Here is a 22,181-nt window from a genome sequence, read left to right on the forward strand (position 1 = left end):
GCTGTGCACAAATGTCTAACACCATTAACTTTAACAAGCATTTAATCGAGCTGTCTATATTGTGCTTAATTTCACTGGGATTCAATGTTCATGCAAACAACTGCATGCAAGCAGCAAGTCATTTCCAGGACTGGTGAGCTGTGGATTAATTCTGTAGCACAAATCAATCATGAACCTCAGCTATATTTCCCTTGACTCGTGATCCAAAGTAGCAACTAGAAAATATTAATTAAAAAAACAAAACAAAACAAAAAAAACTTCTGATGGGTCTAGTTTATTTGTCCTGACTTTTCTAAGCCATGCACAGAACTTACACATTTTGTTAGACATTAGAATAGTTGTACAGTTATGTTTCATTAATCTATATTAGCAGTGCAATTGTCAACTACCAATTCCTGTGCAACATAGTACCTAGGAGTTTATAAAGGCTCTTAGTTTTTAAGCTTGCCATTCATACTTTTTCCTTAAGGAGCAAATAAATATCTAATGGAAAAAAATATTATTAATCTTCTAGTTGATTTTATGCTACCTTCACATAATGAATCCTACAGATGTGTAATAATAAGAGAAATCACAAAACAATGCCATTTTATAAAATGTTTTAGAGATTCCTTAGTCAGCGGTAAATGGACAGATGTGACTTTTACTTTTGAATTGTCTTATCTTGCAATTTTCTGCAACTAAAAACCTGAAGTTTAGTTGTTAAATTTAGTATACCGTATGTCTATCCTGACTGTGAAGCAATATGCAGAAGGAATACATAATGAAGTGCTAGTGGAACATTTCAATAAATTGTTTCTTACCTGGGAAAGCGGAAAATCACGATTGCTATAGTGCACACAACGCCGTACAACAGTCCCACGTTAGCAGCAAAGCATATTGTAAACACATAGGTACTAACCCAGATGCTCTTTAAGGAGGGGAGCAAAAAGAAGTTATTAGTTTCAAATTTTATGGTAATGTGCATTTTATGAATCAGAAATAAAGATTTTTAAAATGAAGCAAGTTTCTCGGATGTGAACATTTGGATCTTTGAACTGGCAATACTGAAGACTGAATTAGCAATTAAAGTAATGCCTCCCCATGGGGGACCACATGCAGCATGGCACAACTCTTCCCAGTGCTCACAGAGGTTCCTTCCAGGGTTACTTAAAATAGCATTTGTACTTCTGCTAACAGCTTAAGTCAGAATAAACTCAATTGTTTTGGAAACCTGTATTTTATTTTTCACATTGAAAATTCTCATCACCTTCTTTGCTGCATAGATTTTAAATCCTCCTTTCCTTTCCCATAAAGAGGTGCCCTAATGAGGTCACATACAGAGAGCTTTTCTTCCACTAATCATACAAGTGGGAATTATGATTGGCAAGGAGGCTGATTAAAAGTGGCGCTTATCAGAGTACAGCTGAATAAAACAACTCTATTACAAATAAAAATTACTGGGGAATTAATTCCTTCCAATGGAAATGGTGAGATTCCATATTACCTCCCCCATCTTTCAATATTTGATTACTACAATTTTGGATTAATTTAAAATACAAATTTAAAAAATACTCAGAAGCATATCTGAAACTAAGGTCACTTTAAAAAGAAATTTTGAAAAACTTTACAAATCTTTCACATTTCAATTTTTCCTTAATTATTTTCTTACCAGAAATGATTACTTTTCTTTCCATACTACAATGATGTGCACAGCTATGAGACATGCAGATTTTACAATTAAAAGAAAAGTACAAATTACTTGGTTTCTTGTATCAACCTAAATGGTATAATAAAGCACATCTTTCTTTCCTTGAGGGAGCCTTAAGCCAAGATTGCCATCTAATCTTTATATAAAAGGTGTTAAAAAAGACTGGAAATTATTTTCATTTCTCTGGATACACTGATCCCCACAGGTGCCTGTTTCAAGAATTACAGTGCTGCTTGTTCATGTTTGCACAATAACAGATCACATTACAATGGCACAGTCATTTTTAAGATTATCTTTTCTGATTCCTTCACTTAACTCACGAAAGCCAGAGACAATAGAATACTTTCAGCCCAAGCACAGGGATTTTGCTTGAGCAGATTTCAGAACTGTTATTTTATGAATTATTAAGTGTAATTCATACCATGCTAACTTGTGCTTCACAGAGGACAGAGTGTTATGAGACTGTTGAGAAACCTTTTCTTCCCTCGTCTTCAAGATTCCTAACTACTGCAAAAGACTTTTCAATTTCTTCAACAGGAAGGCTGCTAGGTAAGGAAGTAGTTCATCCTCTGAAACTGTCCCTAATCACTAGTTGTATTTTGACATGACATCTTATGTGAAGTGTTGTGCATATATTTGCAAAGACCACCTTTATGAACAACAGATATTGAGGTCTGATTAATGAATAAGAAAGTAATGCTAAGATTTATAAATCCAATTCACATTTATAAAGAAGCTCACCTGAATGTGAAAAGGCTAACAGAACTACTGAAAACCTGAAAATCAGTGAGATCAAGAATTAGACTATCTTAATAAGGCTGAATCCTTGACAATACCTGAATCCACTCCAGTGCAATCCAGTTCAGCTGCAGACCTGAACCTCATCACAACTGACTAAATCACTGCTGCAAGCCTGCAAACTTCTTATGTCTCAGAAGAAAACAGCATAAAAACTCAATACAAAATCTGCACAGGAAGAATCAAAGCCAGAAATGTTTAAGTACTGCTGACTACTGAGGAAGCTAGTTAAGTGCCTCTCCAGCAGCCTAGTACCTTACATCTTAACTGTAATCAGAGACTGCCATTGTTGTAGAGGCTGAGCCAAAACAATCATACTCTCATTAATCAACCACCCTTTCAGTGCTTTGCATTGGCCTGAAAACAGTTCTACTTTAGTTAGGGTAGCATCAAACTTGTAGAAAGATGTTCATCTGATAGAATTTTTTTTTTTTAAATTCATGGTTGTTGCAAAGTTCAACATAGAACTAATATCAAAGTTATCCTTGGCAGCTTATTTCAATATGGTTATTGCATACTCCAGGACAGATAGAATCTAAGCAATCTTCAGATCTTAGCAATAATATGTTATAGGCACATGCTAATATCAAAAACCAAAACAAAATCCACCTTCAAAGTACTGTACTAATTTAAAGAAAAACTCTAAAGAGGGAGAAAATAAACAAGCAGAAGAAATAGATTTTTGTCAACCCCTGTATGTATCAGAAAGTATCAGAAGCACTTAAGGGACAGTGACTGTGTATAGCAGCTGCCTCCTCTAGACTTTCCATTTCATGAAGTCTAATCTTCCACCATTGAGGACAGTAAAATCTGCATTTGGTAGGAAAAAAATCATATAAACAAGTTGCAGAATACTTTCTGAACCTAGGGCTAAACCATGCAATGCTAAGGTACGGTGATAATAAGTGTTTATGTACCAGTTTAAAAGCAGATTATGCACTTGCCTTGTTTCATTACAAACTGAGGAGATGATCAGCTGAATTGCCTGAATGGGTAGGGTTCCTCGCAATACAGCTGTCTAGTCTCCTACCATAATCAATGGATTTGGTTATCAGAATGGATAAAATTTAGGATGCAGTTCATCTAACTCCTACCTGGTTATGCTGTAGCTTAATGGAGGAAGAGATGAACATGTCTCAGCTGACCAGTTCTGTGCTGTCTGTAATGTGAGGCTGTGATGAGCTGCTCAAACAGAGGCCCTCCAGCATAGAGCCAAAAGAAACCCATTAAAGTCCTGCTCATTCCAAAACTGTCTCAGCAGTAGATGCTGGAGTCCTGGAGGAGGCTCTGGCTCAAAGGACTGAGTGACATGGCCATGGTCCCAAATCCTTCTGCAGACAAATGACTAATGTGTGCATTCATCCTCAGCACACCCTTCATGAAAACCTGGCATTCAAGTGAAGCCCACCACAGCCATAGGGTGGGAACTACCTAATGCACTTAGGGACGTGGTTTAGGAGTAGACTTGGCAGTGTTGGATTAACAGTTGGATTAGATGGTTCTTTAAAGGTCTTTCCCAACCTAAATGATCCTAAATGATCCTAAAGTGGTACTGTAGTTCTTTGATACCACCTACAGCACAAGTAATGTAACTCACACTAGCATATTCACTAAAGCAGGAAAAACAGAAAATCTCCCTAGGATGCCATAAGATAGAATCATTGATGTAAAATAATCATCTCATAGAAGAGATGGTTTCCTACTTTGTAGAGGAAAGCAGAGCAGAGCTCTCTCTTTGTAAAGCATAGCAGAGCCCTGAGAGCTCTCAGAGCCCTCTCACGAATCAGGACCCATGTGTGATGAACAAATTTAAGAGGTCATCTTCCTCCTGAGGATAGTATCTGAAGAAGTTCTAAAAAACCCCAAGAAAATGCACTAATGAGCTCCAGATTTCAAGGAAGATCCTTTCTAGGGCCTTTTCTCTAAATGTTTTGACAAAATAGATTAACAGGTTATTGGATACGTGTCCCAGAATTTCACAATGGCAAGATCTTGGAGGATACTTGTCAAAAATGAGACCCTCATTCTTGGATCTACTTTAATTGCTGAATTAGTAGCATTCCTTACGTCCTTTAATATTAATATATGTGCGTACAATTATGATTCATGCATCCATACCTGCCTCTCATCACAACACCATGTTGGGAATGTGTCATTTTTACCATAAATTCTGGCCATTCTTTCTGCTTTAAAAGTCAGGCATGCAACCTGGCTTTGTCTCAGCTGTGGTCATTTTCTGGTCAAGACATATATGTAACTTTAAAACATTTTTTTTCTCTTTAAATGTGAGAGTATTTCATTGCTGAACTTCTCAAATCCCTGGTATATAATTAACTCATGAAAGTGATCCTTATTCTGTTATAATTTTTCACTTAGAACATCACCTTCTGAAATATTTTCCTCCCATCTCTGGTTACTTTCAAGTCCAACTGTTAACAGCAAAGAGAACATTTTTCTTCAGCAGTCCATTGCCAGGCAGTATTTTTGCCTGTCTTAAAAGGCAGCTTATCTGTGATCCTGAGCCTTAAAATCAAAAGTTAACAAGAACTTCACTGGCCTTTTTAGTAATACTAGGAGAATATCACAGGTATCACCAGCCCTATCAAGCTGGAGAATAAAAACAGCAAGCTAGTAAAGTTGGCTTGCATAAGAAATTAGGCTTACAGGAAGGACAAGGAAATCATCTTTTGACCTGAGGACCTGAGAAGTGAGATGTATTTACAGACAAGGTCAGATTAACTTCCTGGCTTTTCTCAAAAAAAGCAGAAAATAAGATCAAGACTAATCATTCTCAGTTATGCATATAACATATATAGTGGAATAATGCAGTTATTAATCTGAGATTGTTGAAGTCATCCAGCCAAGGTGTAGGGACTGACAGAAGACCTTAACTGAAGCAGGAGACATTTGAAGTTCAAATGGCAGGAAAGAAACCTCTGGAATAAAGACAATGGGGTAGTAGCTGAAAAGTAATCAAATGTGATTTGAGAGGCAGGATGTAAATCTGAAAGAAAAAGCCACCCATGGCTGAAAGAAGACATTTCATAGAAACACAGAATATCCTGTGATTCGAGGAACCAATGAATTTCCTCAACTCCAACCCCTGAACAATATCATACCTTCTACATTTAAAAGGATCCTGTTTATAGAGAACTAATCAACAAATAAATATATTCATCCCATTTGTGTCTAATGAGATGCTTAAAGAAGTGTGAAGGAACAAGGTAACAAACTCCATAATATTCCGTTTCCATGCACAATCATTTGCCAGACCTATAACCAAAACAAACCTGACTTCAATTCTACATGACACACACCCTTTAAAGAATCAGTTCCAGAAAGGACAACTGCTAATTATTTCCAAATGTTTTGTTAGGGTTTCTATCTTCAGAACACTTTGGATAACCTGGGTGATGGAATGATTCATTTCTAGTGTTCTGTCAATTACTGGGGTGAATCCTTTCAGGCCAAAAATAACCAGTATAGTTACACAAATCACTGGCCTTGGTGGGGCTCCTCAGAGCAGGCAGCAATGCAAGATCAATGTTTATAGCCTTTCTTTAAACTATGCTATTTAAGGCAAGATGATTTATCCTGTCAAGCTAAGGACTGATGGTAAAACTACTTGAAGATAAATCATTGCTCAAGTATGTTTAGTCAAAAAGATGAACCCAGCAAACTCCCCCGTTCTATAACCTCTCTTAGAAATGATGACAGATGTCAGAGATGTAATAACTAACTACTCACACAACCTTTTCTGCCAAAACCAGAAAAGCAAAAATCAATCAGGTTAGTCTATCTGTGAAGACATGTCAAATCTAGTGAGATTCCAAAATATCCTGCTGGAAAGTGTAGCTACTTATTATCTCAATGAACTGATGGAGAAGATATATCTACCTCCCATAACTACCAATGTTTAAATGTTAATGACTTAAATGTTTTCAAGTCCATTGTTCCCAAAATAATTCTTGATCCACATCATCCATAATTTCTGTCATTGGCAATATGGGTTAAGCTGAAGATCAAATACAAAACAAGAGATAGAAAATATTTTCAGAATTTTACTGCTTGAGGAAGAAAATATTTCAGGAAATACAGAACTTTTCTTCTGGATAATACAAAAGAAACTTCCAAAAAAAAGTCTTCTAACCTCTAGTTTTCTGCAACCAAGTGCGAAAAATCTCACAGACAAACTTGATATTGCTTACTGAGCTCTGTTTCCCTTACTAAAATGCAGTAGTCTAACAAAAAAAAGAGTTTTATTTTTTCTAGACTTAACCATTACTTCTATAGAATGCTAAGTAACTGATGGATTCAAAAAAGTCCTATCAACTCCAATTACCTGTATTTCCCACCACAGACAAGGACTATGTGGCCAAAATACCTTTCTGAATATTGTTAACTCAAATATGCAGGACATCAGCAGAAATTTTGGTTCCACTAATGGGCCATTGCACCCAAAATCTCCCACAGAAGAGAAATCCAGGAATCTTCTTATATCCAGGATTCATCTTTACTATGGAATTCTTGCAAATTCTCTCAGACTATTTAGACTTTGCATTAAACTAAATTTTCATACTCTATCTCTTCACCTATCTTCTTTTTCAGATGTATTCCTCCTCTTATAGTGCAGAATCTTTCACTGTGTTCAAACAGTAGATAGAATAGATTTCTGCAAAATCTGAAAGAATTAAGGCAATTTACCTACAGCACCCCTCAATATTTATCTTCCTGCACCACTAGTGCTTCCAGTTCTGTTTGACCTGTGTGGTCATTCCCTATTCCCAGAAGATAGGATGCTACCAAAATCTCTTCAATAATGCTACAATAACAAAAGCATGTTAAACAGATAGGGAAAGACATAAAAATTAGACACATATTTGCTCATATTAATTTGATCTGTCTGTATACACATCTCTAGCATCGGTTTGATTCTTTATCGTTTGTTAAAATGTTATTTTTTAATACAACTGATATTACAGTTGCTGTTATTCTGAGCTGATGGTGAACAAAAAGTACTACTAATAATATCTTACACTTATTTCTTCTAGGGCCACAGAACTGTTGAAGTTTAGTTAACAGATGTTTGCCAAATGGTCTCAGGAAAACCTCCTTCGATTAAGTTTTACTTACCCAGTCTATTTTATCCACATTCCAATATTTTTTTAAGTCACGGAACTGCATTAGCATCCCCTTCAAGCCCACAACAATAATGCTTGCTAACACACACTGCAAAGACATAAACACAAAAGCCATTTGCATAGTTGTTAGTGAAAACAAATGCTGTTTCTTTTATTTAGCAGTCAATATCATAATTAAATTACAGAAAAAACTGGTAGGTGTTTAGAAAATGGGATAAGCACAGGTGTCCTTGTGACAGCTGCTAACAGCAACAACCACCCTATCCCCATTTTATTTGTGAAGGCAATCTACAGGCTACCTAACTGAGAGAAAAATGACAGAAACCTCAGGACTACTCAAGACTCTTCCATGCCTCATCAGACCAAATGCATTCTGTCACAGTCTGAAGGACTCAAAAGCAAATCATCGCTCAACTTCTATGCAGTGAAGAATTGTAACTCACTTTCCTCACTTCCTTCCCTTCCCCTAGAGAAGGTCTCTAGGGCAAAGGTTCATTAATTTTGAAGCAAAAAAAATATTTTTTTTGTTCTTTGACTCAGGAAGGAGGAGGAGATGGATGAAGAAATCATCTAGAGCCAAAAATAATGGAGTACAAACCAATGGACTTACAGTGCATAGATGGGGCTGAAAAAGCATATTAGAAGAGAAATAAATTATCAAGAAAGCAAAAACCAAAAAGTATTTTTAAAATATGGGTGGAAAAACCTACAGGAAACTGGTCAAAATTTACCTATAATCCATATGAAAACAAATGAAAGTAGAGAAGAATTATAGCAAAAAACCCAGGACATATTGTGTACCCTTCTTAAGTGTCCTTACTTTGCATGGTTAAAATAAGCTATAAAAGGATCTGTGTTTGAAAAGTGAGAACTTGCATGACACCATGTAAACAATGGCACAAAGCAAGTTTAAAACATAGTTGAGTTAAAACTTCATGTACATACATAGCAGAGTCGTGGATAATTTTGGAGCTGTATTTAGCAGCTTTGACATGCCTCTAGTTAAAATTAACTATTAATTTGTAATACCAAAAGCTAGATATAGCTTATGTGAAAAGATGTCACACTGCTTTAAAGAGTATTAGCATAGATGTATGACAGAGATATAAGAATACTTTGTAATCTTTTTGTCATTAAACTTATATCACTATTTAAAATAATTTGTGTCATATTTATTTGAAAAGCAAAATTGTGTATCATGTGCATATCAGGAGAAATATCATTAATCTTCATTAATTTCTACAACACTTTGTCAATTTACAAATCTACAGCGACCTGGGTGTATATTTTTCGTAAACTACTTGCCAAAAGTAAGTAGAAGAGAAATTCACTTCTATACTCTGATGTGATAGCCTGTATAAGTAACTATATATGTCTAAAATCTATATGTCTTATGCTGTCACCTCTGTACTTTATGATTTTGATATTTATCATACCCTTACTATTCTTTTGGCCACTGAAATTAAATAGAGCTGTTTTAAAGGTTGCACTGTCTTTCCCTGAAAGAAACTGTCCTTAGAAAATATTTGACATCTTAATCTTAAAAAAAGTTAAGTAGCCTACCATAGGAAGCCAGTACAGCAGAGGTCCAATTGTGTAGATCACCACAAGAATTAATACACAAGAGATAAGGCAAGCCACCTAAAACAATAAACAGGAGTTGCAGATCATTCAGTCTAACAACAAAAACAATAAAAGGAATTGTGAAAAGGACTAATTTTAAAATATTGTAGACAAAGTCAAGAATCAGGTATTGAAGGTGTTAGCTATTAATGTATCTGTGGATTGCAGATGCATATAATTTCAATTTTAATCTCTGATTATTACCTTTAATCAACTACAGTGATGAGATAGTGAGAGATCTCAACATCTGTGCTTGACCCTGCTGCCAGCACCCTGACACAGATCAGAGCAACACTTTCACATTTGGGTATTAAGTGGAACGTGTGTGTGCAATGTCTCATCCCAGAAGTTTCTCAGCACCCACTGTCATTCTGCAACTTATTTATAGCCATGCACCCCATGTTGTACTAAATAACAGATCTGTCATAGCACTAAGCAAGAATTATGTATGCTATCATTTTTTCCACAAGAGAAGACTTCTGACTTCTTTTGTTGGGATTAACACTAAAAGAAAACTATTTTTAAACCAGAAACCACTAACAATTTCGTTTTAATATCAGTGTATTTACTCAAGAAAATGTAGGTACCATTTTAAAAGTACATTAAAGATTATAACTAATGCAAGTAATATAAATTCAGAAAAAATATATGGACTAATAATTACATATTTCTTCACAGTATATATGGTATTAATCTGATGGAAAATGACAGTAAAATTGCACTGTCCTATTCTGCTGTGAGTGCTCACTGAGTACTTCTGCTCTTATAAATATACAGTTCAGATTCACAGAAGGTTTTTGACGATAAGTAGACAGATGCTCACTTTATTTTTATATTGATAATATGTTTCTTTACTAAAATAATTAGGTTTCATTTTAAGAGACAAGTTGTTAAAAACAAAACCAGACAAGTTGTTAAAACACTAGAAAATTAAAGTCATGGTGTACTTAAAAATACCATCAAGAAGGATAGACAGAGTGTTTACATAAAAAGGGACAGAAAATCTGCTGGTAAAGTCACAAGGAACTTTTCCCTCTTTCTGCCTTCCTGAAGAGCAAGAAAAAAAGTGTTGATTCTATTTGAAGGACGTTTCTAGTCCATGATAGATTTCCTCACTTCTCTTTTCTCCCAGGAAAATATATCACTGAGGAACAAATGACAAAACTGCAATCCAGATATAGCCATTTGAGAAAAAAGGACTCCTCTGTGCCCCTGAAAGGCTCTTTGCATTTCTTCCATGTGCTCTGCCAAACTGACTTCCCTCTAAGTTAAGGAAAGGCCTCTTTTCGCCTATGACCTGACCAATATTTACAAGTGATGATCTTGTCATCTCCTCATTCTGTCTGGACAGCCACAAAGGAGAGCATTAAGCTGATATGTTGCTTTCCAGGAAGGCAAGGGAGAGTCTGTTAGGCATAGTAAAATACACTCATAGTACTAACTCATAACCACACTCTTAACTTTTAGACACAGGCACTGCTATACTGTGAAACCAATGGGTAAACTAAGCAGGGTTTTATTGTGTATTTGCTGCCTTGAAATCAATTATAGTGGTTTCTTTTTCCATTTCATGTATAGAATAACCTTTTATCAGGGTCCTTCCCTTCATGTACCAGAGCCAGGGTGCTCAAGTACCCCATATGCCTCAAGGTTATAGGTCTACATGTTACCTCAAATCTCCCATGGAAAAGCCAGAATGATGCAGTACAACTGTAAATTGTACATTCAGGACATTAACAGATTACAGAAGAGAATGTCTGTGAGGATGACAGCTCATTGTATGACATAAAATTCAATTAAAATACATGAAATAACTAATAGCCAAGTGGTAGCTAAATATTTTCATATAAATACTTTTCAAGATTATTATTTGTTAGATTATGCATTATGATTAAGTGAGTTCAAAGTACTCTGTGGGCTAATTAGCAATTATTTAACATGTAGATTATTGGAGTAAAGTCCTGTATAATTCCTTAATATTGTGGCATCTGCATGGGAAATAATTGCAAGGCATGGTTGAGGAGAAACTACCTATGGATTGTATTTATTCTTGTCCCTCATGAACTTTTTCCTTGCAGCTAATGTCCTTTATACAAGACAAGGCAAGAGAAACAGCTATAAAATGAAATTAGAATCATTGAATCGTAGAACTGTTAAGGTTAAGAGACCTTTAAGGTCATCAAGTTCAACCATCAACCCAGCACCACCACCATGTTCACCATTAAACCATGTCCTCAAGTGCCACATTCACACAATGTCTGAAAACTTCCCAGGATGGTGAGTCTGCCATTACTCTGGACAGTCTATTCCAATGCTTTACAACCCTTTCTGTGAAGAAAAGTTTCCTGATATCTAATCTAAACCTTCCCTGGATCAGCCTGTTGGTGTTTCCTCTTGTCCTGTCACTTGTTTCCTGGGAGAATAGCAAAGGACATGACGTTGATCTGGCAGGCTGCCCCTGAAGGGCCCACGAGTTTCAGAGGAAGAGGCAATGCTGTGGGGGTGCCCCAGGTGGTTTGCCACCTCTCCTGTTCCCAAGCACATTTTGGACAGATGACAGGCTGACAGGGTCACAGTTATCATTCTCAGCAACTACAGTCCCCTCTTTCCTGAGCTACTGTAACAACAGCTTGTGAGTTTAGTTTCCTCAGTAGGAAATAGCAACAAACATCCTCAAAAATCTAAATGTCATCTCTGTGGGCTCAGTGTACACTGAGGGATAGGACAAGCACACCATGTCACAAGGCAGAAGCTGGGAGATTACTTGTGTTTTTTTAACAAACAGCTCTAAAGGTTACTTTCATTTTATTTTGGAAATCAGATAGAAGATAAATTAAATCAGATAAATGAAATGTGATTTTTTTTCCTAAACTTCGGTTTAGACTGTAGCATTCAATCCATTAAACACCATTAGAGGGCACTTTTGTTACAATGCTGACAAATTCACATAAACTTAAAGGGCTTTTATGCAGTTTCCTGCAGTCTGAAAATACAACTCCTAACTTCCTTGCTGCCACAGACCTTATATGTCATATTGAATGAAACAGGTAAAAATTAATAAATGGAACCATTATCTTTCCTAGGAAGACATCACTGATCAGATGCAATTTCATGCAGATTGTTAAAAATGACAGGGCAGAGGCATACCCAGGAAAGAGGAAAAGGGAGGCTAGGGAAATACAATGGATAAATCAGTACAAATTGCAGTGAGCAGAATCACAGCTTTAATTCTCTGACATACTTCACTCTAAGCCTGTGTTTTTCACAGCCTGTGTTTTTGAAACTCATTACCTGTGTTTTGGCGCCCGTGCTGTATAAAAGTGCCGTCCGTCCCATCGCTGCAGCACTTGGTATGCAAAAGAAAAATGAAGGAATCACGTTGCTGAGGCCATGAGCCAAAAATTCCTGCAAAGTTGTTAAATAGAAGATGTTTTTTCCTATTGTGCTGTCATTTCAATGCCTCTTGCCAACAAAGGAGTCCCCTATGCAAATATTCGCAATAATAAAGGATGGACATATTTTTGAGGGAAAAAATCCCACAGGTACATGACAAAGGGTTTCCCAACAGAATAGATCTTCTCCCAACTCAGAACTAATTTGCATGATAGAGCTGTTGAACCAGATTCATCAAAAACAGGAGGGACATTTTGTTCCCAGAATAAATGCTATTGTTAAGCTTTGAAGATTAAGTTCAACCAAAATATTTACATCTTGATCCATGTCTGCTTTTTAACTGGCCAGAGCCCCAAGTACTGGTGTCTGGAAACTGTCCAGATCATTTCTGGTGCATGGCTCACTGGAAGAAGATGGCCACTGATTTCTTTTCCTTTAGAGCATGTTTTAGTGAAAGTGTAATGGTGTGGTAGCCATACTTTATGCACGCTGCCCTTCATCACAAATGTATTTGATGTTTGTTCACAGTCAAAATGCAGCCATGTCTGAACAAAGGATTCATAGAAGAAAAGGTGGAGAAGCCACTGTGTATGTGCAGCCTAAGAGCAGTGTTTTCTAAGGAAGTGTTCCACCATGGCCACCCAGCATCACAGACTTTAAGGAGCAAGTTGGTCTGCTGAGGAAAATGTGTAGGAAAATGGTGCTGTATCCAGCCAGGAAAACAGCAGCTCATGAGTTTGTGTTCACAGCACAGAGCAGCACTCCCTTAAAGCTCACCCTGCAGCCTCACACCCCCACGGGCCCCTGTGCCCCGCACTATGCCTGTCCTTGAAGGCAGTACAGCCACACCACCTCACTGATCTCCTCTCATGGAGGTTTTGCTCTTGTGATCCATTATTTGATGTGGACATAGACAGTTTCCAAGACTTCAGTAATGAACCTGTGTAAGGTACAAGACTTCCAAAAGTGCAGAAGGACACAGAGGTTGCTGCATTCCATGGAGTGCCTTGAAACAAAGCAGTGTGTCTCCCTGAAGTCTGAGCTGCACTAAGCTCAAAGCATTCTCCCTCTGCTCCATAGATGGCTCTGAAGCATCAATGGAAATTCATGGCCCAATGTATTCAAACTGAGAAATATTTTAGAGACCTGTATAGCCAAGAACGTTCCCACTGTGTTTTCCAATGGCATACAAGTTGTAAAGGGCAGGACCTGATGTAGCAAGACCAGCCTGTCAAGATAAGGTGTTCAAATAGACCTCCAGCTGCAAAACAACTGTTCTTCATTCAACCCTATGCCATTTATCCCAAACCACTTAACATAAAGGTGGAGGCAACATTTTCATCACACAGTACTAGTGCCAGTTATCTGAAATTGAGCCTTTCTTCCCACAGTGCTTGAATTAGCTTCTCCATGGATTTGTAGCAGGCTTGGAGTTACCCACCCACCATGAGAAGCACTGTGGTAGTGTAGAGACTGCCCACTTTTATTTAAGCATGTCCTCTACAAAATGGAACTCTGAACAAAAATCTCCTTTGGCTGTAAATCTGGCAGCACTCTCTAAACTCACCCAGCTTCTTAGATACAAATAAACCTTTATTTCAGGTGAGACTTCTACTTTGCATAAATAAATAATTTGTTATTATAACATTGGGTAAGTCCTGGGACTATAAGTACCTGGTTTTGTTTCAGAATTGCTTTGTTTCATTAATGGTGGCTGATTTAACATCACAGCTTGTCTATAAGAGCTCAACTGCCAGAGGAGAAGCTGTCTCATCTTAGAGCAGTGAAAAATGCATTAATACCCAAATGCTGCACTGAATGTAGCATTACAAAATTGTCCTGAAGGATGATCTTCCCCAAAAGAGCAGTTCAACCAATGAGGGCATTCTGCAGAGATAATTTAAACAAAACTTGGGTGTTACTGTAAACACTAGAAGCTGTTAGGATGCTATATGGAACATAAGTTTTCCTGCTGGATATTCATCTAGAACATTTTTCTTGAATGGTGATTTCAAGGCTCAGTGACACTAAGGAGATAGAGCTTTACCTGGTTGTCATCCACAGTGTATTTAAACTTTTTAGCAGAGCCCTGAGCAAGAGCTAGTGAGGCTACATAACCAACCAGTGCCACTCCAAAAGCTTCAGTGACTACTTCAGGCAGGACACTCATGGGTGGTGCTTTTGGTGATGGCAACCTGAAAGAAATAAAGACAGTAATTTTTGAAAAACTTGATACGTAGTCTCTATATACCTGCAATTTATGTGAATACCACAGAAACTATCTCTGCAGGAACAGCTAATTTTTGTATTACTTGTAAACTTGTAAGGTGACATTTTGCAATATTTTAGATTAATAAGATCTCTCTGTTGGGAACAGCAGAAGAGAATTTGTAGAAGATGAAACAGTTTCAGATGGAGTATTCAATTTGAAAACTTCAATTTGAGAAATTATAAAGAGATGTTGATAAAATAACTCCACAACTGATAAATAAAATTAGCAACCATTCACTAATTTTGTAATGTTCAGAGAAGAGACTACTGTATGTTTTCTCCTTTTTTAATATAGTTGGCCTTCCTGTAAAGTTAAATTAAAATCTTTAAAAATTTTATATTCCCGTCGGTTACTGACAGTACAGACATTTATTCCATCTAATGGGGATTGTAATAAAACTACTCAAGTTATGAACCAAATCACCACAGATTGTCTCTGAACTCTTCGAAAAGACTTTGGTCTTTCCAGAGCACAAATCACACCATCTGAAAACCAAATTGTGCTCTTAAAGTTTCTGATGCTCTCCACTGACAAGGCAGTTAGATATTTTGGATAAATTCCTAAAAATATGCAGGAATTATTCAGGCTCTGCTTCTGTTTTTCAACACTATATATGAGGTTAGACAGAAAATAAATTCCTGATTAAATTTGCACAAATACAGTTTACTTGTTCATTACACATAGAAGGGGCACACTTAGCCATGTTTTAGTCTCAGATTCATAGCATGCTCTAAATACTTAGAAACTGTATTCTTTGTATTCTTTCTCAGAAATGTCCCTTATTTCATCTCTTTCAGTGCAAGCTGCCACACATGCACTCATGCTCTCTTGGACTCGTACTTTGTGAAATTTAGGGAAACCCTTCTATATCCAAGCAGGAGTGTACACAACAGCTGTGCTCTTCCATACCAACCTGTAGTGTGTGAACATTTTCTCTGACAGTTAATCTAATTTCTCTTTCTAGAAAATTATATTGAAATTTTTTTGCCTTCTTTTCAAGGTCATGGAGGAAAGTGTATAATTAACTACAGTAAAAATGTTCTTTTCTAGATTAAGCATAATTAAATCTTTCACATTTTCTCAGAAACTGCATTTTCTAAAATTACTATATGGGTGGAGAATATTCTGCTATAATAACCCAACCCTCAAAAAGCAGGTTGCAATAATCTTGTAAAGAGCGTCTTGCCATCCTATCATACATCATAAAGTACTTAGTACCTACTTTTTATTCCACAAAGCAATAAAAAGCTATGAAAATGCATAGGGATGCATTTTTTGATGATATCTATGCACATATAACTTGTTTACATGGAATTGAGTTGTAAGAGAGTGCTTCAGGAGACAGAAAAAAACAAAATAGATTTTTACCATTTCTTATTTCAGAAACTCCTTTGACCTTTTCAGAGACTGTTCTCAGAAATAGAAGTGTTTAAAAGCCACAAGCTATAAACCCACATTACCCTTTAGGAATATTTCCCACAACTTCTATCCCGTAGACGTATTCCATATCAGCATAGTAGCAAGCAATGGATGTAGCAATTATCTATTGATTCAAACAGAAAAAGATGTTACATTTCTGTTGCTTCTGACATGGTCTCTATTATTGCCATACCTAAGCATATGGCACTGTTCATACATTTATCCTTAGATCAATCCAGTAAAACAGGAAAGTATTATCATGATTTTTTTTTTTTTTTTTTTTGCAAATGTGTGAGAGTCAAAAGAAGCTAAGATTTGGACACAATAGTGATGTGAGACTATAGTGCAGTTTGTACATTCTGTGTTAATGAAAGAGCTTTGTATGGCTCTCTATAAAGCCTCGGGAACCTTGGCAATCAGTGTTCAAAGTCCCTCTGTTCAGCACCTGCCCCAGAGCACTGCCATTCATCTAAGCAGCTTAAAGCAGTTCATAATTTAGGTGTTCCTGACAATCTGATCCAGCTGATGTTCTCTGAGCACATCTAATCCAGACTAGCAGTGTTCTCTTCAGCACAGAACACAGCAGAAGATGTGTTTGCCTCTTGTTTTTATGCTCTAGCAGGTACAAATCTTACAGAGGGAGTATAAAGTTTGACCCTGAGGAGATTCAAACTAATTTCCTGTATTTCAAATGAGAAGAACACACTATTCCCAATAGAACAGGGTTCCAGGCTGCAATCCTTAGTTTGCTGGTATGTTTTATCCAATATTTTTAAGAAGGTAACACTGAGACCAGGACCACACTACCTCCTTTTCCAGTATTTTGCCCTTGTAAATATTTTTTTTTCCAGCAACAGAAGAGTAATTGCAGTAATGCACTCTGAAAACGAGCTGTCCTTCATACTTTGCATTTTCTTTTAGAGGTTTAGAGAAAAACAGAAACTTTCTAATGGTGATCTGGTGCTGATCATTTCACTACAGCTTAATCCTTAAAGCAGGGGTTTATAATGCAACTGCTAATTTTAATTTACTTAAAAGAAAACTAAAAACTGTTAAAAGAAGACATGTTAGTAAATTGACAGAAAGCAATAGCATAGCTATTTAACTTTGTTGTAGATAAATCACAAGCAACATCTAAGGCAGAGCTACCCAGCACAAGACTTGCTTGGAGTTACAATATGCCAGTTACTTTTTATTTTCTATTTGAAACTTCTTATACTTTAACATTCTAGGCTTTGTGTTCTTGTGATTATGTAAAAAGTAGTAAACATATGAAAAATATTATACAAATTGGGAGCTTATGTAATTTCTTTCTTAATTATTAAGCCAAACTGTTTCCTGTTTTTACAATTAACTTACAGCCATGAAAATCAGCTGTCTGTTTAATAAGTGGCAGGTGTGGGTGTGGGTAACTACAGACAGCAAACTTCAGCAGATTGAGCCACTGAAAGCTTTGTAAGAAAAAGCCTGATATATAATTTTGTACTTACCAAAAGCAGATCGATGGGGAGAACAACTTTAATATTTCTGTGAAATTTCTCATTCAGTTCTTTAACAAGAACAAGTACCACAATGCTCAGCAAGGAGAGAAGTAATGCCTCCAACTGAACTGATCTGATATTCTCAAACACATAGGCATAAATCTACAGTGAACAGCAAATAACAATCACAGATCAAAAAATATATTCTGGATCACATGCCATGGCATCTTCTCACAACTTCAGACAGATAATGAGTGAGACCTGAATCAATACTGCAGGAGCTGAGTCATTGGACAAGTTTTTGGCCTGTATTTTAGATTTTACAAAGAAGAAAATCATCAATTTACCACTCTTATGGACTTTTGAAAACTTAAAAAGAAATGCAATTAATATTCATATATATTAATGTACAAATTTCTATTAGTAGAAGCAAGTTATAAAATTCAAATAAATGTGATATGTTTCCTTTTTCAGTCTCATTAAGTCCAGTGAGGTAAATGAGTGTCGCATAAAAATGTTGAGAAAAGTTTCTTGCACAAAGGTTTATTTGTAGTGGCCATAGTATTTAACATCCACCAATGCTAGTATAGAAAGTTATTTCTGAAAAAGAAAAAAAAAAGACAGAAAAGAGGAGAAAAGAGAAGGAGAGAAAAAAAGAAAAGGGAAAGAAAAATGTAGTAGTGGCTGGATGGGAAGAGATGCAACAGGAACCTTCAAGATGAGCATCCCCTTTAGGGCATCCTCTGCAGCCTGTGGGTCATTTTTCCAGGGTAACTTTTCCCCAGAGTAATTTCAGCAGGGCATCCTCAGCCCCCCCTTTGGTTGCCCTTGCCCCTTACACAGTGCTCCATGGAGCATGCTTTGGTCAGGTCCAGGTGCTGCACACACTAAATAGTTGCCAAGCTTGCATACATATGCTACTGGTTATTTAAACAACTGAAGTTATCTGCTTAGCCCTGTTTGTTCCTTTTCCACTCACTGCAGAGTTAAGAGGGAAAGAGGACCCCAGGCCAGAGCTATGGAGCTCAGTTTTTCAGCAGTTAATATGTGCTGCAATCAGCTGTAAAACAGGTTAGAAAAATGTGGTTGGATCTGTGATGAATAAAGGAAATATGGTGCTGAATTATAAGGAACATGCAGAACAGAAATACAGAACAGGAATAGAATGACCAATGGTGAGCAGAAACAGAGCTCTTGGGTGATTAATACCATCTTGTAAGTAACAGGCTCAGAACAATGCAGTTCCCTTTGCACCAGCACAGATGACACAGTGAACTGTAATTTTTGCTGTGTGCTGAATTTGTGGGTTCAGGAAATAAGGCATAAATCAGTATGGTAGTACATTAACAGAAAGCAATGAAAAAATTACAAGTTTGCTGAAACAGAAGGGGTGAAGAAAGTTAGAGAGACCATCTATCCTGATAAAGAAATCATGAGATCTCATCAAAATTTATTTTTGGACCTCATGAAGAAAAGCAATATTGCCTGAAAGAACAGCAAGCCATAAAAATGGATACAATACACATGTTTACTAAAGCTGTAAGAGAAAAAACAAGATAGGCTCAGTCCCTTGAGTTCTGCATTTAAATTCTGGGAACTACTGTGCATACTGAAATATAAGCCATGGAGAGAACAGAAGGTAAGATTAGGATGTAGATTTAGACACCATCACAAATAACTTTTTTTAAACCCCAACATAAAGGATAATAAAATAAAGCAAGTGAAGCTTGAAATAATAATAGCAGTATTAAAAAGTAGGTGTTTTCTCTGGCAATGACTAAGACGACCACTAAAATAAATCAAAGGTGACACTTGTAGTTTTGTCAAAATAAAGATTAATAATTTTCTGCTCCAGAGAACTTATTCTCAAATACATGTAAAATGCTAACAAGTTTTGACAGTTTGGAGGTGTGTTGGTTTGACAGGAAATGTGTTTTTTGGGATGCTGTGTTTTTGGCCAATGGATATTCAGACTTTAATATTGGCATTTAACCTGGCCATTGGGACATGGACACGCCTCTGAGAACACGGGGTTAAAAGCAGAGCTCTCCCCTGGGAGGGTCCTCTTGGGTTTCTGGCGGGAAAGAGTTCGGGTCTCTCCCCCGGCCCAGCTGCTGGCTGGGCAGGGGGAGGGGAAAGCCATGTGGCCGAGAGAGGTAGGCCTGAGCCCCGGGGTAGAAGGGTGGAAGAGAGAGAGAGAGACACCGGGAGCCATCGGGCAGCCCCCCCTGAGAGACACAGAGAGAGAGAGAGAGAGGGAGAGCCGCTGCCTGGGACTGTAACCTTGAGACTTGATAAACATGGGCCTGCGCCGGCAGCACGGCTGGGACGGAGAAGGGGGGGGGGGGTTCAGCCGGCCGCTTGTAGGAGCTTTTAACCCCTTTTTGGAGAATGAGAACTTTACAGAACATTGACCTTTCCTAGAAGATAGAGTGGAAGATGAGGAAGGAAATGGGCCAGTGTGAGAGAGGTCTGGGCGAGTGAGAGATAGTAGAAGAATAGAGAAGAATCCTAGTGAGAAGAGATGATGGAGTAGCTTTTGCTAGACTCTTTTTGTATAGCCATAGATAGAACCATGTTCCTTGTGATACAAAAACTACATTCTAAAGAGAAGCAATAGCCTCAGAACCAAGAGAGTTCAGTGTTGATGCCCCTCGGCCCCAGGGGGTGAAAATATGGGGGAGACAAGTGTCCCAAAAGAGAGATTGTGGGGACAGGTGTCCCAAAAGAGAGATGGACAGACCCATGTTCCTTGTGATACAGAGACTGCTCAGTGTTGATGCCCCTCGGCCCCAGAGAGTGAAAAATATGGGGGGGACAGGTGTCCCAAAGGAGAGATTGTGGGGACAGGTGTCCCAAAGGAGAGACTGTGCCTTTTTTGGATCGGGACAGAGCATCCTTAAAAGACAACCCTAGAAGCAGCTCTGGTCCGTGTTCAGTGGTGAGAGCACTGGACATGAAAAGGAAGAGGTCACAACGGCAGATGTTCTCCAGGCAGTGCCACGAGTGACACAGAAACACACGAGGCTTCAGCTGTGTTTCCAGGGGAAGCCCATGGCACAAGAAGGACTCCTCTCCTCTTGATGAACTGAGGATTGATTGTCTAAAAAGTGGTGCTGGACCGAGAGTTGGTGATTTGAAGAACCAAATGTATTGTGTTGGAAATTTGGTGGGGGGAGGAGGAAATGCACTTGTGAAGTTTTCATTTTCCCTGTGTGTGTGTTCCTTTTTATCTGTAGTTGTAGAGTAGTTAATAAAGTTCTGGTTCTTTTTCCCTAAGTAAGAGCCTGCTTTGCTTATTCCTAGTCACATCTCACAGCAGAAACCAGAGAGAAGGTATCTTCATGAGGGCACTGGCATTGTGCCAGTGTCAAACCATGACAGGAGGTCAAATTCATAAATTTATATTGGACAGGGAAAAATACTAGAAAAATTATCTTAGGAAAAAACTCTGTTTTAGCAGAAAGGTAGTCAATATGATGATAGAATTTATTTCTACTGTTCTGATTCTGTCACTCATTAAAGAAGTGATGCTCATATTGAAGAATGAGTCAATTGAAATGACTTCCTGATTTTTTTCTCTCTGAAGATATTTTCATAATCTAGAAAGGGAAAAAAACCCAACCTAAATATGGTTTAAGAAAAGTAACTTTCCTCATAAAGAGCCAATGTAGCCCTTGGAGTTTCAATAAAGGATGCACAATATTACCCAGCACAAACATTTCTCAGAAACCAGGAAAATGTTTTAAAGTCAACTTGTTAAGTAATATGATCTAGATATGTCTCAAATCTGAAGAATGGCAATTAAACCACAGTTTTTAGCCACATATTGCCCCACTGTAATCAGAAAATATGTGGATTGTGTCTTGAGTGGCTTGGGACTAGATCTGTACCCATAATTTTCCAAGAATGCATTTTCAAGAGAGCACAGGACTTGGCTCCGTGCCCAAACAGAAGCTGTGATTAATTAACACAAAAGGAGGCAATCTGAAAACTGAGCCCACAAACTCACCAAAGACTGAGCTAGATCTAAAATGAAGAGGCAAGAAAAGGGAAGAAATTGTTTGATTCCTACTTGCTGAAGTCAGAAAGATGGGATTTATTTTGAAATGAATGCTGGCTATTAAAGTGTCAGCATTAGCTATCTGTATTCATGGCATCAAATCTAATTTTCTGAGACAAAGTGAGACAAAATACTGAGTGAATAAATAAAATTTTAGTGAAGAAATATATACAGGCTTCAAGAATTTTTGTCTTTCAAATTGAATAAAAAAGGCATTTCCACTTAATTTTTAAAATTTATGGCCAAACCTTGTAAACCTCTGCAATAGGTTTTTCAGATTTTGCAACAAAATCTTTATATG

At 37.4% G+C, this 22,181-nt stretch overlaps 1 protein-coding gene across 1 annotated transcript in view; it reads right to left on the reverse strand.

Moving 5' to 3' along the window:
- Nucleotides 1-22,181, reverse strand: part of SLC26A7 (solute carrier family 26 member 7) — a 71,635-nt gene that overhangs the window by 18,833 nt on the left and 30,621 nt on the right. The window contains exons 5-11 of the mRNA XM_066547906.1: nt 17,827-17,979; nt 16,378-16,460; nt 14,693-14,840; nt 12,544-12,657; nt 9,193-9,270; nt 7,622-7,717; nt 804-910 (exon numbers count right to left, since the gene is read on the reverse strand). Coding sequence (XP_066404003.1) covers nt 804-910; nt 7,622-7,717; nt 9,193-9,270; nt 12,544-12,657; nt 14,693-14,840; nt 16,378-16,460; nt 17,827-17,979 — 779 coding nt within the window. The remainder of the gene's footprint in view (nt 1-803; nt 911-7,621; nt 7,718-9,192; nt 9,271-12,543; nt 12,658-14,692; nt 14,841-16,377; nt 16,461-17,826; nt 17,980-22,181) is intronic.

Source organism: Molothrus aeneus, chromosome 1 (genome assembly GCF_037042795.1).
Source record: "Molothrus aeneus isolate 106 chromosome 1, BPBGC_Maene_1.0, whole genome shotgun sequence".
Lineage (NCBI taxonomy): Eukaryota > Metazoa > Chordata > Aves > Passeriformes > Icteridae > Molothrus > Molothrus aeneus.